The sequence below is a fragment of the Cynoglossus semilaevis genome, unplaced genomic scaffold (assembly GCF_000523025.1).
Source record: "Cynoglossus semilaevis isolate Cse_v1.0 unplaced genomic scaffold, Cse_v1.0 scaffold1033, whole genome shotgun sequence".
NCBI classification, from domain to species: domain Eukaryota; kingdom Metazoa; phylum Chordata; class Actinopteri; order Pleuronectiformes; family Cynoglossidae; genus Cynoglossus; species Cynoglossus semilaevis.
Genome location: NW_007585109.1, coordinates 236,265 through 251,743, shown reverse-complemented (window position 1 = coordinate 251,743; position 15,479 = coordinate 236,265). Strand labels below are relative to the sequence as shown.

At 40.3% G+C, this 15,479-nt stretch overlaps 1 protein-coding gene across 5 annotated transcripts; it reads right to left on the bottom strand.

Annotated features, from left to right (window-relative positions):
• Positions 1-56: 56 nt before the first annotated feature.
• Positions 57-13,982, bottom strand: myzap (myocardial zonula adherens protein). Of its 5 annotated transcripts, none has more exons than XM_017030676.2 (15): positions 13,736-13,982; positions 12,190-12,801; positions 11,244-11,324; positions 6,690-6,782; positions 5,265-5,429; positions 5,077-5,169; positions 4,842-4,955; positions 4,592-4,756; positions 3,969-4,094; positions 3,604-3,732; positions 3,400-3,494; positions 2,897-3,002; positions 2,146-2,229; positions 1,820-1,881; positions 57-1,727 (listed from the first exon to the last, which is right to left on the bottom strand). In XM_017030676.2, exons 2-15 carry the CDS (start codon positions 12,265-12,267, stop codon positions 839-841), a joined length of 2,280 nt encoding a protein of 759 aa, XP_016886165.1. In that variant the 5' UTR covers positions 12,268-12,801; positions 13,736-13,982; the 3' UTR covers positions 57-838. The 5 variants fall into 5 exon arrangements, with proteins under 5 accessions (XP_016886165.1, XP_024909292.1, XP_016886163.1 ...); XM_025053524.1 differs by having other exon boundaries at positions 1,820-1,926; positions 12,190-13,611; positions 13,736-13,981; XM_017030674.2 differs by having other exon boundaries at positions 1,820-1,926; positions 13,736-13,981.
• Between the last annotated feature and the right edge of the window lie 1,497 nt (positions 13,983-15,479).

Genomic DNA, 15,479 nt, shown 5'->3' with positions numbered 1-15,479 from the left:
ACACACACACACACATATATAATACACACACATACACAGAAGACACAGTCAGAATATTTCCAGTATAGTCTTTATTAGCCAACATTTAATGGCCTCTTTGCATCATTTGTAGTTTGATATGTAAATTTAAAGTAAAAGGCACGTTAATATAAAGTATTTTTTAATCACATTTGTGGCAGCACAGACGACAGCTGGATAATACTAGTGCCAGTGGCTCAGGAATGGCAGTTACCTTATTCATGTTAATAGGTTTAAAGTTAAGGAAGTTTGAGTCATTAGCACAGAAATGCCAGTGAATTCTGTTACCATGTCGTCAATTGAGGGAGATTGAATTCCACCACCAGTGTCGGATATTATGCTGTTCACCAAACAAGGCACAAATAATCTCAATAAATATTATATACATAATGTGAAAATAACAAAATAATTTCCATTTCATTTGTACAAATCAAATAAAAATGATACACGCATAGTATCCCCATACACATTATAGCTCATTGAGCATGGTGGTGTCTTCAGCTACATTCGCTGAAGACAAAACAAATAGAATCCTTTGATACATTATTTACAAAATAACGTAAATGCAATTTTTACACACATGATCCTTTTCAGAAAAATCATAGCAGAAAAGAACCGATGATATTGTATCGATATATTAATTTCCTTTCACATATTTTTTGTGTTATAAAAGATAGAACCTGAAGGTTTCAGTTCATTGAACGGAAACACACCTGCATCACCTGGTAAAAGACAGGCTTTGAGTTCGAGAGATTTAAGACACATGTAACTGTAGAGGGTGCTGTTGTACAGCAGTAGTAACGTTTGTCTTACTTTAATACTACTCAGATGAATCGTCTATGTTTATCTGCGCTGTCGTTTCCATTAACTTCATAAATGGCGTAGAAACCTGAGGTGCTCTAGATCTGGGCAGATAAAGTGATGAGAATGAAGCCGATTCCTCCAGGTTTGAGTTTACAGAGGTGTTTGGTCCTGAATCCACTTCATCTACTCCAGTCTGGACCAGGTTTGCAGAATGCTCAGGTGCAGATGGGGGGGTGTAAGAGAATGATGTGTTTAATGGTGAGGAGTTGGACTGCAGGAGGCGACTGTATTGAATAGGAGTGTACCTGAGTAAGCTGGACTCCAACCTGCTGGGTGGAGGGTTACCAGGCCTGAAAGTCCTTGGTTGGGTGGGCAATGACAGATACCGGGACGGGAACTGAATGGGAGATGAATGAGGTGAAGTTTGAGTGAAGGGCAGAGTTTGTGTGGGTGACAGAGGCTGTGGAGGTGATAGGCACAGTGTGGGTGACAGAGGTGTGGGCGACATAGATAATGTGGGTGACATAGGTGTGGGTGACATAGATAATGTGGGTGACAGAGATTGTGTAGGCGATAAAGACGGCGTGGGTGATAAAGACTGTATGGGCGACAACGGCGGCAGAGTGGATGACATAGGGTGGTTGGATGTAGGAGGATTGTTGGATGGCAGAGGCTGGGTGGACGGCAGTATTTGTGCAGGAGACAGAGATTGAGTTGGTGACAGAGGATTGGTGGACGATAGAGATTGTGATGGCGGAAAAGGTTGTGCAATTGACAGAAGTAAGGTGGATGATGAAGACTGTGATGGCGATGAAGGTTTCTTTGGAATTATTGGCTGAACAGATGGTGACAGTTGCAAGGGATGAAGATGAGGTGCGTCAACATCATAACTCAGTAATTCATATCTGCAGATGCACAGTAAGACGTCAGTGGGAGAAACAACAACAAGCTAGTGTTACTATATGATACTATGAGTCTCTCCAGCTTTGTGTTTTACCTGTGAGGCAGATCGCAACCTATGCTGATTTCCCTGGTTTCCAAAATCTCTTGCGGCCTATTCTGTGAGGACATAAAATACTTGAGCTTGTCTTCTAATTCATTATTCTAGGAAAAGGAAAAGAGGAAACAACACTGTCAGATCAGATACATGCAATAGATTACAGTCCCGTCTGGTGTGACAGAGGCCTGATAGGTACCATAACAAAACCACACAAGCATTGTGTAAAGATGAGGACAGGTTGCTCTTTAGAGTTGCAGCAGATAACCACACCACACCAAAAATACAAAAATATACTCAAAAAAGTAGCCTATCATTTGTCTTACCTCACACTCCACAATCGCAATTCTGTCGAGGAGCTCTGAGATGAACATGTCTTTCTGGGCCACCTGAGCTCTCAGAGATTGAACCTTGACAAATACAAAACAAAAGACAACCAGAAATATTAAATTTGACCAGACTGCTTTTTCCACAATAAAAAAAAATGTAATTCAAAATATTATCAAAATATAACATCAAGCAAAATAATAGTAATGTTACTCATATGAAGAAGAATATTCCACTGACTCAAAATACCAAAACAGGGGTTTCTCAATTCAAAACTGGATTAGTCAAATGTTGTTGGTTGGTAAGGCCAAGCTGCTTCAATATGGGAGAGTAGTTTATAGTAAATGTAAGCTATGTATGGAGAATTATAACTGTATATTACTCAACATGTCCATATTATCCACACAATCAGATTACTGCATTTAATCCATCCAGTAATCATTAAAATCTCTACTCTCTAAATCTTTACTGTAGACATTTATTTTAAAACAACCATATGCATGTTAAAGTCAGGTGGGCAACATAAAACTCTGTGGAGGGCCAGAATTGGCCCGCGGCCCTTGTGTTTGACACCTGTGCTCTAAACAGTAGGGAGAGGGATTCTTGCCGTAAACACAACAATGTTATTCCTGAATTCCGTATCCTGAAGTTGAATCTTCCCTGTGTACACTGCTGAGGTTTTCATCCACACCTATTGTCAAAACACAAGGTGGAAGAGATGACACACACAGATAAACCAACTCCTCTCACCTCCTCGATCATTCCTTTGACTTTCCTCTGCTGGCAGAAAACCATATCGTTCAAATGTTTGATTCTCTCGCGGAGATCACCTGCTTCGCTTTGAAGCTGTTTGGTCCTAAACACAGACAGCACATCAGTCAGTCTCATACAGATATATATATTATTTGAATTTCTGTGCTGGAGGATGAGACCATTGTTGAGACCATGTGTGTGTTTTGATGTGTGAGCTGTGAGGTCAGCTGTAAATCACATGTCCTTATCTAGTGGCTCACCCAGTCTCAGTGACAATACTGACATGATGTTCAATTTTTAACAGTCTTTCATATTATTCAGTCTCACACTTTTTTTGTATGAAAATAGAGTCTAGTAATGTAATTTTACAATGTAGAATATTTGTCAAAATGTCATCTGTCATCTGTCATCTGTGCAAAAGGAAGTCACCTGATAAAAGAAAAGAAAATCTCTGTTGGTGTGAAGAACAAAGATAAGCATTGGCTCAGCGGAAATTTTACCTTTTAGTGACAACAGCATCTGTTGTGTCCGTCAACTCCAGCAGTCGCAAACGCTGCTCACATTCCTGAAGTTTCTTTTGAAGGTCACCTTTTTCCTGTTGACATGATGCCAAATCCACAATTGTACCATGGCTTGACTACATCATTTTACATGGACATAATCTCTTTGTTGATGCAGAAGGACAAACAAATGTGAAGACTCACCTTCCCCATACAGTCCAGGAGGCGTTCCAGTTCAACGATCCTCTGGTCCCTCTCACTGATCTGGGCCTCTGCTGTGCTGATGCTCCTCTCTGCTTCCTCCAGGCGTCTGATGTACTCGTCTAGTTGGGCCTGCGTCAGGACAAAATGTTCAGGTTTAGATGTAACGTGGCATACGTCAGGCAAACTCATACATTTGTTCAGGTTTAGATGTAACGTGGCATATGTCAGGCAAACGTCCTACATTTTTGCCAATCCAGAATTTATGACATGACTATGAAGTACCAGGTGATGGTATGAGACACTTTGTTGGTTTGTGTTTTAATTACTGGGATCACATTTGATCTGAGTCAGTGTAAAACTAAGACCTGCAGTTTTTCAATCTCCTCTCTGTGTTTCTGCTGTTCCTCTTGCAGTTTTTCTTCATACTCCTTCTGCAACTTTTCAGAGAGTTCCTGCAGCGCCTTGGCGTTGGCCTCCCGCGAAGATTCCACCTGGACAGAGAGCACAGTAAAAGTAAGAAGTGAATTCTGCTGATTGGTAAAGCAGCTGGAGAAGACGCAGATGCAGCAGATGTGCCGTAATGCTGCAGTGATAAGATCTGGTGTGAAAATGCTGGGTACAGCCGAATACATGTACTATCTGTGTAGTACTACAGTACATTGTTTTATTCTGTGAAATTGTGCCACAAGCTTTGGTGTGTGATTGATATAAACAGAATGACAGCAATGCAATCAACCTATGAACCAGAACACACAAACTGGATTTATAGCTCCCCCTGCAGGGCTCCAATATAAAGCTAATGTTCTTAATGTTTACGCACATGTTCTTAAATTACAGTCATATTCCACCTTTAAGTGTGAACCTGCTGATGCGTCTTGTTTAACACATAACTGCATAATTAGACCAGAGCCAGTTTTTCCAGTCATGTTGCAGTCATCATGAACAAATGTGGGTCTGTGTGAATTTATGAGTGTGTACTGGAACTGACCTGAAGTCTCAAAGTCTGGTTCTCAGCCTCTGCAGCAGCCAGCTCCCTCTCTTTGTCTCGGAGTTTTTCTTGTGTTTTCTCATAGTTGCTTCGCAGGTTCTTCACACTGTCTCTGGAGTCCATCCTGTCCTGACAGTTCTCCAGCAGGGATTTCTGCGAGGGAATCTTTTTTTTACCTATCAAACCATTTCTGTATTTTCTGGCTGTCACACTAAAGCTTCTCACAGGCTGAGCTATGTTGATGTGTCACCTGCAGGCTGATGTTGGCAGATATGAGGGAGCTGTTCATCTGATCAAAGCTGTCCATGGCTGCTGTCCTGACCCTCACCTCTGACTCCAGACTCCTCCGATGAGCATTAGAGGTCTGTGTAAAAAAATAAAAAACATGGGGAACTGCTATTTCACAACGACTCTAAGCTCCATCAGGTGGACTTTGATGATGATGGACTTATGTATGTATATTAAGAGGCTGAATTATTCATTACCCTGAGTTCGTGTGAGAGCCTCTGCACTGATTGCTGCATTCCTCCAAACTGCCCGTACATCCTCTCCCTCACCTTCTCCAAGGAATCCCTTACCTGCACAAAGAGGTCAACAGAAACACACACGTCTGTCGTCCACGCAGTGGTGAAACACTGATGTCCCGTCTGTGCTGGTGTTTGTCTCCACTCACCTCCCTGATGTACCTCATCTCATCTTGAAGGTGATTGACCGTCCATTCCCGTGCCATCACCTCCTGCTGTCTGTCCGAGACCTTCCTCTGCACCACACCGTACACTTTGGGCCCATGGTGCTCTGACGAGGACTCTGGCACCCCATTGGTCGAGTCTTTGTGGAGCTGAGGGAGACAGGATCACAGCGGTCAGGTTTCTGTACGGGGTCGTGCTGAGGCTGCCCGTGTTCGTGTGTTTTTGTGAAGGCATGTATGTTCAAACATGAACACTTGCACCCGTTTACATGTGGCTGCGCATGCCTTCATATGTGCACCTGATCAGGGATTTCCAGCACTGCTGCTGCTGAGCTGGAAACAGGAGGTTGGTAAGAGGCAGCGAGAAAAAGAGCAGCGTATGGAAGGTGTCAAGTTTCTGAAACCCTGTATGAGCTGCTGCTGTTTCTCTCTATTGTAGCGTTAACAGACAGTCTACTGAAAAAAGATGCACAGCACAATTGTAGTCATGGCACAGTTTATATGCCTGACTGTAGCTAAGAGATTCTGTCAGTTAATAATTCAGTTTTACTGCAGGAAGAAAAGTGAGTTTGAGAAGCAAACTTCTGTTTTACATTTGTTTCTTAGCGGTTGGGAGGATAAAACACTGACTGTTCCTTTTAAATAGTTCATAAATATTTGAAATAAGTTCAGATATAATTTTATATAATTTCATTAAGCTACTGCTGCTCTAGTTGGAGTTTTGTTTCATCTTTTGACTAATTGTATTTTGCCAAAAAAGAATAAATTGTGGTAGAGTTTTCTGAATTTCCTCAGTTAATATTTTCAGGGCTTATCATTTAGTTATAGCTTTTTTTTAACTTTATTTTTGGCCTATTTTGTGTGTTTTCTAGCATATGACCATTTTTTTAAGTGGCTTTAAAAAACCACTGGTTTTATATAAATCATTTCAACAAAGTTTGATGGAACTAAATATAACGTGGCCATGACAAATACTGTCATCCCGATTTATTATTCTGTCCTATAACATAAATTTGTTGAATAAATAAATAAAACACGTGAACTAAATCTCCAGTTTTTACCATATATACAGAATTCGGGTGACAAAGACAGATCGCACACCCAAAATTAAATTTGGGCACCAGGACGCAGAAAATTGATGGTCTGGCGAAACTTATTTTGTCTGTTCATCATTTTCACAGAATCCTCTAGAAGCGCTGTGGATGAATATTTAGGAGCAGATACACTGGAGATAAGGACTTTTGTTACAGTTACCCACCAGCATCTGTCCCTACTGAATATCTATGAGGACATTATTAATGACGGCCCAGCATGTGCACGCACAGAGTCATGTTTTACAGAGGGATGTCAGTGACACACGTGTATCGCAGTGTCACGCCTATTATTCATGTACTGGATGCTGCTGTCTACCTGCTGGGGTGACTCGCTGCCAGCTGGCCTCTGCCTTTGGATCAGCCCATTCTTCTTCTTCCACGCTCCGCTGACATCTTTGTCTCTGTCAGCCTGCAGAGGAAACATCAACATCAACTCCATTAACCAATATTGAACACTGCTCTGAAGTCATTATTTGTGACTTCGCAGTACACAAGCAGGGGTTCCACTGTGGATACTAGGTTTATATACAGTATGTCCGTACAGTATAAAAACTTGTTTTTATAGATGTTTTAGGGGAAAAAATGTTGAAATCAAAAAATTAAATTAGAATCAGAAACAGAATCTGTGTTTATTTCCAAGCATGTTTACACACACAAGGAAATAGAAGATTACTTTTGACATATTGAATCTAAATATTCCCAGAGTACCTGTGGAGTCATTATTATTATTATTATTATTATTATTATTATTAAATTACTGTATATTGCTGTAAATACAAATACAAAGCCACCAGGTTCTTATTTGTGACTAATCCAAATAATGGAATAATGAATATGGAAAAATGCCAAGAAAAATATACAAAAGTATATTTAAATTGATTCTTCCTAATGTTGGTGGACTTCTGTCATGTCACTGTGCAGCTTTAGGGCGGTTTGTGGAACATGTCAAGAGTTGTTTTCAAAACTTAATTGTCCTGAAAAAAAATACTAATCAGTCTACAGTTCCGTTCAGTTAATTACTGTTTTGTGCTGGGTGGGCCTGGTCTGGCCTTTGATTGGAAGTTATATCCACAAACACATGGTGGGTGTTGAGATGTGACTACAAATAACGTGTGTGTGTATTGTGAATTAAAGCAACAGTAAATGAATAGATAATATAGCTAGTTTTGACCAAAGAAAAACAGCTCGAGGAGAGTGTGGTGCCAGCAGAGCTTTTACAATTTTTACCCATAATAATGAATTTAAATCTTTAACTCTGACACCGTGACTGGCGCTACTTCAACTTTGTGGCATGCTTATCTGTAGCCTCCCTGACAGATAAATAAAAAGGATAAACAGATAGATATTTATCTTTGTATCTCTTTAATCAATCCTTCAAGTTTAAAAGTGTCTGCTCAAACAAAATATTCTGAGCTTTTACCCAAAGACAGAGGCGGCAGCCTCCACATCTCACAGAGATAAGAATGAGGAGAAGGCAGAACAAAGACGCCAGTGTTGTCTTGTGGAAAAGCTGAGCCTCACATTTCTGCACTACTTCATCTGCAGAAGTCACGCTGCTGAGAAATGCTGAAGGCCCACTGCTACAAAGACATGAATTCCAGTCGATGGGAGAGGGAAGAGCAGCCATGCTAATGTGGTGATGACACTGCTGCTGTTCCCGTGAGAGTCAGAGTAACAATATTTACAGATGTTTAACCTGTGGTTAGTGACACCAGCTGCTGTCAGGTCGTTCTGTTTGAAAGAGCACAAGGGCTTCCTTTGTATTACTCAAGGTCATGACCTATTCAAGGATGTCATTGACAACGTGAGTTAAGTGAACATGATCCAATAATTGTCAGGGTATCTGAACTCCGTTCCTCTGTGATCTGTTTGTAGTCTGCACTGTGAGGAACGCAACTGCTTGGTTTCGCTCCTCGTTTCCAACAGCAACACAAAGACCCTCTCAGCTCTCTCTCTCTCTCTCTTGTCTGAACTGCTGTCGCTTTGATTAGACTTCCAGCTATTGTAGAGACGACATTCAACACCGCAGGTGAACAAACGTGTACATCTGCGTGGCCATCGGCGTGAGAGTGCGTATCAACGTGCAGTTTAGTTTCACCTCATCTAGGCCATGCTCACTGGTTGGGTTTGTCGGAAATGTTTCAGGTTGCAGAACACACCCTTCAACCAACTTTCTATCTGTGGTTGTCTCTGAGTGAGGATGTATCAGTTGTAGTTCCTTTTCCTTAATCAACGCTGTGTCTCAGCCTGTTCTCTTCCTATAATCACAGAAACATCCAAACAAATGCCCTAGCCTTATGTTGGATTAAACAAATCCAGTGGAGTTCCATGTGGCTGTTGAGGATCTCCCAACACACTGAGGCTATTAAGGCTTACATACTGTATATAGTACATATATCACTCACTTAAGGATTATTATAATAATAATTATTATTATTATTATTATTATTATTCAGACATTTAGACTCATACTCATATTTATGGTCAATTCAGACTGAACATTAAGCTCATCCTGCATGTTTTTGGACAGTGAGGAGGATTAAGCTCATCCTGCATGTTTTTGGACGGTGAGGAAGAAATGCAAAGTCCCCACAGAAACATCATCATTTCCCAGCAGGGATCCACCCAGAGGTCTTTTAGATTACTGATTTCATTACTTGGTCATTAAAGTATTAATGACATCAGTGTTTAATTACATTGATTCAGGTAGAAGTACTAATTAAACTCAACAGTCAGACGTCGGACATAAAAACTCAGGATAATTAAATGAATTTCAAGTGTTGCTTATAGGAGATCAAAACTGTTTTGTTGTTTTGAAATAAGTTCTTTGAGGTCGATCTCAGGATCAAACTGGTAGTTTCAATAGTTTGATAAAGTGTAATTAACATTCACTCCCTGATTAAACAGTTTGATAAACACACCAAGGTTGAATCATCTACTGCTGTGTATAAACACAAGCCTTCAGTGAGTGGAAGTACAGTGACACGCTGGCCGATCACCTGCCTGTTTATATGTAAATAATCTGCAGTGAAACTTACTTTTGTCTGATTGTAAATGTGTTATTGTTGATGAGAACGAGGGACGACGAGGAGTGGGAGTGGTCCTGAATGAAAGTCCTCTGCAGTGAGAGATTACTGTCTACTCAGAGACCACCTCCTGTTCTTCTCCTTCTGCACTCCACCCTAGTTAAGAAGTCTGCTGTTGACTGGCCTGAACCCTCATCACTGTTGAGCAACTATCAACATCCACTGTAACACAGTGACTCTGAATACCTCACGTGATGTCACAACCCACCGAGGCAGAGCAGAAATACACTGTCTGACCCCCAACTCCGGTGAAGAGGGTTTTCATAAACACAAAACAACAGGCATGAATGAGTGTATACTGAAATGAACAGATAATGAAAATCCATGACTGTTTGTTTGTCCTTGCTCAGCTTTGCTGACACCGGCTTTTTTTCTTATTTCCAAACTTGTTAAGAAAGTCATTTCAAAGGTTCCTTGAGGACAACTTGTCTAATCTGTTGACATTTTCAACAAAGGCCACCATATTTATTTAATCCTCTATTGTCAAACCTGCTGCTTCACTCTTCGTTTCAGCCAGACAGTGGATTCCAAATTCTTTTAGTGCTTTAACAGAACTGTACACTACACAGGATTTAGCAACATCTAGTGGTGATATTACATTTGGGTTTTCCTGTTCAGTCCAGAATAGGACACTTTGAACCATTTTTTTTTGTTAATAAAACACAAAGGTGTTTGATTGTTGACTGTGGTCCAGTGAGAAATCATCATGTTCCAACATGGCCGCCTCTGTAGAGAAGACCATTTCTTAAAGTAAACTAAGGAAAGGCCTGTATTGTACTGACAAAAACAACATTCTCAGCTGACTGAAAAAACAAACAAACATTAATTTGGCTGAATATTTCTTGGGTCGTATCATATATATATAAATACAGTCTGGGAGATGAATGGAAGATAAAATAGTACTGAATGGCTCAGATATTTCAAGACCCTGCTAAGCTTCTGACGCTGACACTGAATACACACTGAAGTACACGTCTCCATGTAGCACGGCTGTGTGTAACTCTCCAGTGTTACTCTCCTGTCATCAGTTTCAGCAGTGAAATGGTGAAACTCATTTAGATTACATCAGTGTGCTATCGGTCGAGTGTGTGTGATAACTTGATGAACACCGTCCTCCATGGCCAAGGTTCATATAAACCATGGCACTGTTCTAATTACACAGACCAAACAGCTCCTCAGAGCCAACAATAAGTCAAATATCCAGTTCTTTCAGCCTCGCGGTGAAACTTTGGCATCAGCCAGTGGATGACAGATCCTCAACACAAACAAAGATGGAGCAGAGCCACCTACAGCAAACACACAAGCAGCCCTGCAGCGTACTCTCACAGTTAGCCTTCTCACACTAACGCCGTGTTAAAAAGCTAGCTGTGTGTTTTTCTCACATTTCCTGTGTTTGAGAATGTTGCTGAACTGCAGGTGTTTCTGATGTTCTACAATTGTGTACGAGAGACTGACAGCACACAGCCATGGCTGAGCTTTGAAGTAAATGTGCTCCAGCTGAGTGTGCACTATCACATGTACACACCCTCCTGCCAGGATTATGTAAGTGGACCAAACCTTGGACGATCCGCCGTTTTCCTTTGATATAAAAAAGAATAACAATCCAGTGTTTCCACATCTGTGGTGTGAAGATGACCATGTGTTTTCAACCACAACTAACTAACAATAGTTTTATTTCCAGTTACAGACCACTGGCTTGTCTGCAAACATCTACAGGTTCCCAACAACATTCAATGGCAGGATGCAGCTTTGGTTAATTGTTGAAAGTGGAAAAAAGGACTCACTGTTTCTGAGTTTGCTGTTTTTGGCTCATTGTTTCCATTGTCTCCAGCGTGTAGAGTCAACCTGAGGCGCCTGATTCTCCTCTGAGGACAACAAACAAACAAACAAACAAACAAACAAACAAACAAACAAACAAACAAACAAACAAACAAACAAACAAACAAACAAACAAACAAACAAACAAACAAACAAACAAACAAACAAACAAACAAACAAACAAACAAACAAACAAACAAACAAACAAACAAACAAACAAACAAACAAACAAACAAACAAACAAACAAACAAACAAACAAACAAACAAACAAACAAACAAACAAACAAACAAACAAACAAACAAACAAACAAACAAACAAACAAACAAACAAACAAACAAACAAACAAACAAACAAACAAACAAACAAACAAACCATATCAATAAGAACAATTTATTTGGTCTACATGAAAATCACTTCTGTATTCGACAGAACCCAGTGGAGTACTGAATCCTGTTTGTACAACCAAAGCAGATGTAAATGACACGTTCACTGTTATATTTAAATGAGCTCCAGTTAAAGCAGGACTTCAATTAAGTTGTATTTTATAGTTTTCCAACACATTGTAATCTTCTGCTAAACTTGACTGTACTGTCATCATTAGCAAACAATGGGAAGGACATGCAAGTTCCCAGGACTGTTTAATCTGTCCAAATAAACATGACAGACCGTTCAGTTCTGGTCACAACCCAAAAACATCAACCTTCACAACATCAGGGAACAGGATGAAAACATAACATGGGGTTAGGAACATTTATCTCAGACAAGAAACAAGTGGCTGCAGGGTGGGAGAGTAAAAGCAGCAGGGTACAAACAGAGGAGGGGAGGGGGACACTAGGCTGTTTTCAAAACACAAGCAGAAGCAGCAGAGAGACAGAGACAGAGCTGCAGTGTCTTCTCTGGAAGATCTTACCTCACTTAAAGACTCCGCAGAGTCCTCTGTTGTGGTGGTGGTGGTGGAAACGTTTCGTCCTGATCCGTAGCGAAGCATTTCTCCTCTCGTGTCCACTCCTCACTTCTCTTCCTCTCCCTCTTTGGCCCTCCTCCCACCCTTCCTCTCACTCTCCTTCCTGAGTTCAGCTCAAAGTCTGGGAGCGACCATCTGTCCCCAGCTCCAGCCGGGGGAACAGAAAGGGAATTTCCGCTGTGGTGCAGGAGCTGCTGCTGGAGCCCAGGGTCCTGAGGTGGCCTCTCGGTGTCAGGGAAGTGACCAGGTGTGATCCAGTCCCACAGTCAGCAACACAAGCATAGATTTGTCATTGTTCTCATCCCTCACTGGCTGCTGTCACATTCACCAGACTGACAGGCTTGACAGTCACTCAGCCACATCTCTGCAGCTCCCTCTGACTCTGTCTCCGTCTCTCACTTTACTCATCAGACCTGTTGGTCCACATTTCACCTGCCTCTCTGGTTTGTAGCTCTTTGACAGGGCGGGTCCTCTCAACCTACGCCAGGACAGGTGCAACACTTATCATCAGCAGGAGTGGCTTCCAGGAGGAGCTACCGTTCACACTGCAGGGACTTCCTGTTTAGGCCCAGCACAGTTTCAGTATCAATATTACAACCCTAAAAGAACCTCCTAAAGTATAAATAATATTAACTAGTAGAGTAAAGTGTCGAGGCTTCTTTTGCCATGTAAAACACACTATTTTAAAAGTGTTTATTTATTACACACCAACCAAAGCCAAACCAAAATTACAGATTGAATAAATGCTTAAAAGGAAGCTAAAACAGTTTTATGATAATCTACTTCAGTCAGAAGCTCAAACTAATGCACTAAAAGCAACGATAAATTAGCTAACACAGTAAAGAATGTACAAGAGGTTTGGTAAAATAGCCATAAAGACTAAACTAAATTCAACCATAAGAAAATGAAACCTATCAAGTTAGCTAAGGGTTAGCTAGGAAAAAGCAATGTTAGCAAAGGAGGTTTTTGAATTTAGCCACAATAGTTGTGGCCAATATTAGTTCCATGTTTAATATAAACATTGTCAATAACCATTCTCTGAAGTTCTGTTAAAAGGAAACCAAGTTGATTGATAAAAATGACTAACACAGCTATAACCCCCCCCCCCAAAAAAAATTAAATGTTTGTTGAAATGAAAGCTAAACAAACAATTAGCATTATATTGATTTATGAAAGCACACACCATATTGTTGGAGTTTTTAGTGTTTTTACAAGTATTGCCAACATCCTCTTATTTGTGTACATTCGAGTGCTGTTTGAAATGTGTACTCTCAGTCACACTGCTGTTGTTACAGTTCATTACAGGCGGAGCCGTGTTCATGCTGCAGCAGCAGGAGGCGTCTCACATGCTGCAGCAGTTACAAGAACCTGTAAATTATTGATGATGTTGATAGTGGATATCGATCAATGGACAGAAAGAAAAAAACATAAACTTCAATGTTTTTCTTGTTTTTTCACCTTCTGTCCCACAAATGCTACAGTTGGTACTCACTGGGGCTGTCAGAAATGCTGACAGACAGCCATGATGACGACCAGATCACATTCCTGACATGAATGGGTTGCAGTCACTCCCTCTTCGTAGAAACCAGAGTCTCAGAGCAGGGAGAGAGAGAGTTGAGTGGAGGGGCTCAGGTTTCCTGAGTGGGGAGAGTCTTTTCAAGTTTCTCAGCCAGAGCCGCTCTTTGCTGCAATGTCAAAAACTCTTCAGCAGATATGAAAAGAGAAACCCCTCAGAACAATGTCAAAGGTATTTTTACAGGCTGTCTGTAGTTAATGAGTAGCCCTTCATCAAACAAATGCTTTTTCTTTGCTCCTACAGTAGATGAGTCACCCAGGCCAGACCTGGAGCAAAATCCAATATCAAGAAGAAATTCACGTCACAACCCATGTGTCAAGAATTGAATACATATTTAAGCTCAGGACATTAGGTGGACTTGTTCCATATCAGACTGTGTTGTTCACGTTTTGTCAAGCTAACGTTCAGAGGCTCCCAACGCCACAGTCACTTTGAGTTCACGGCTGCATTAACTGGAAACAATCAAGACTAAAAAGGACTAAATCAAACAGAATTTAAAATAAATGTCATATGTTTTATATAAATGGGCTCATCGTATTGTATTAGAAAAACGTCTGTAATGACTGTCTACAGACTGTCCAACATATTCATTGATCTGCGCCATAATAAAAAGCAGTCTCTTAAACAGGTTTCTTCTCCATAATTTCTCTTAAAGCAGGATTTCTCTTTGCCCTTGATGAAGGGCAATTGTTGGAAATTCTGAATCTTTGCAGAAAAATTAGTTATTTATACAATCAGTCTTTTTTCTACGCTTTTGTAGATTTTTGTCTACCATATTTTTATTACATAAAATGTGTTATGATAATTTATTTTTTCATCATCATTTCATCTTAGTTTTGTGCCATTATGGCTATTTTTCATTATTAATTATCTAATTATTAGCTGTAATTTGTTAATATCCCTCTGTCTACATCTTAAGCAAACCAAACAAATATAACAAATATTCATATCAAATTGTATACCATACCCGAATGGGTTGTTTGTTTTTGTTTTTATTTACAAAACTCACAACAATTAATTATTTTTCAACTTTTGAACTTCACTCAAAAAAACTAAAAAAACCAAACAAATATGTGGTTCAATAGGTCCATATAATCTTGTATTTATATATATATATATATATACCTAGACATTGGATGAATGTTGAAGACAACAACGAACACTGTTCCTCATCTTTGGAATTTCACCTGACCTGTGTTTAAAGGACAGGAAGAAGCCACTTGTGCTGTTGACAGACAAACCTGCCTGTGGTGATAAAATGACAGACAATCAGTGCAGTATCTGTGTCCCGACTCACCTCTGAGTGTTTCTAAAGCACCTCACTAAAGAAGCACTGAGCAGGTTTGTTGCGCAACAATAACAACTGACAAAGGGCAAAGAGGAATGTAACCGTTCTGAAAAAAGTAGTTTGGTGACTACAGATACACAGTCAAACTTGTTTAAGTTTCCGAAACTTTATTTCCAGACTGGGAGATTACTGTAGAGAAGAACAGGCCTAAACTCTAAGAATGCCATTTAGAAAATGTTCTGCAAGAACTAATATGAGGAGTACTTCTACTCAGTGTGTCTTGTTTTTTATTCAAGGTACAATATACAGAAATATGGTATGTTATTATTCCCACACTATCACGTTTCGTTGGATTGAGGAGATTGGTGATCT

What these genes read in the sequence shown, in the direction of transcription:
- myzap (XM_025053524.1), bottom strand. Translation starts at nt 12,267, where the DNA reads ATGCTTCGCTACGGATCAGGACGAAACGTTTCCACCACCACCACCACA. An exon ending in CTGCGGAGTCTTTAAGTGAG is followed by an intron (nt 11,325 to 12,189) that starts GTAAGATCTTCC and finishes TGTTGTCCTCAG; the next exon opens with AGGAGAATCAGGCGCCTCAG. An exon ending in AGATGAGGTACATCAGGGAG is followed by an intron (nt 5,170 to 5,264) that starts GTGAGTGGAGAC and finishes CTCTTTGTGCAG; the next exon opens with GTAAGGGATTCCTTGGAGAA.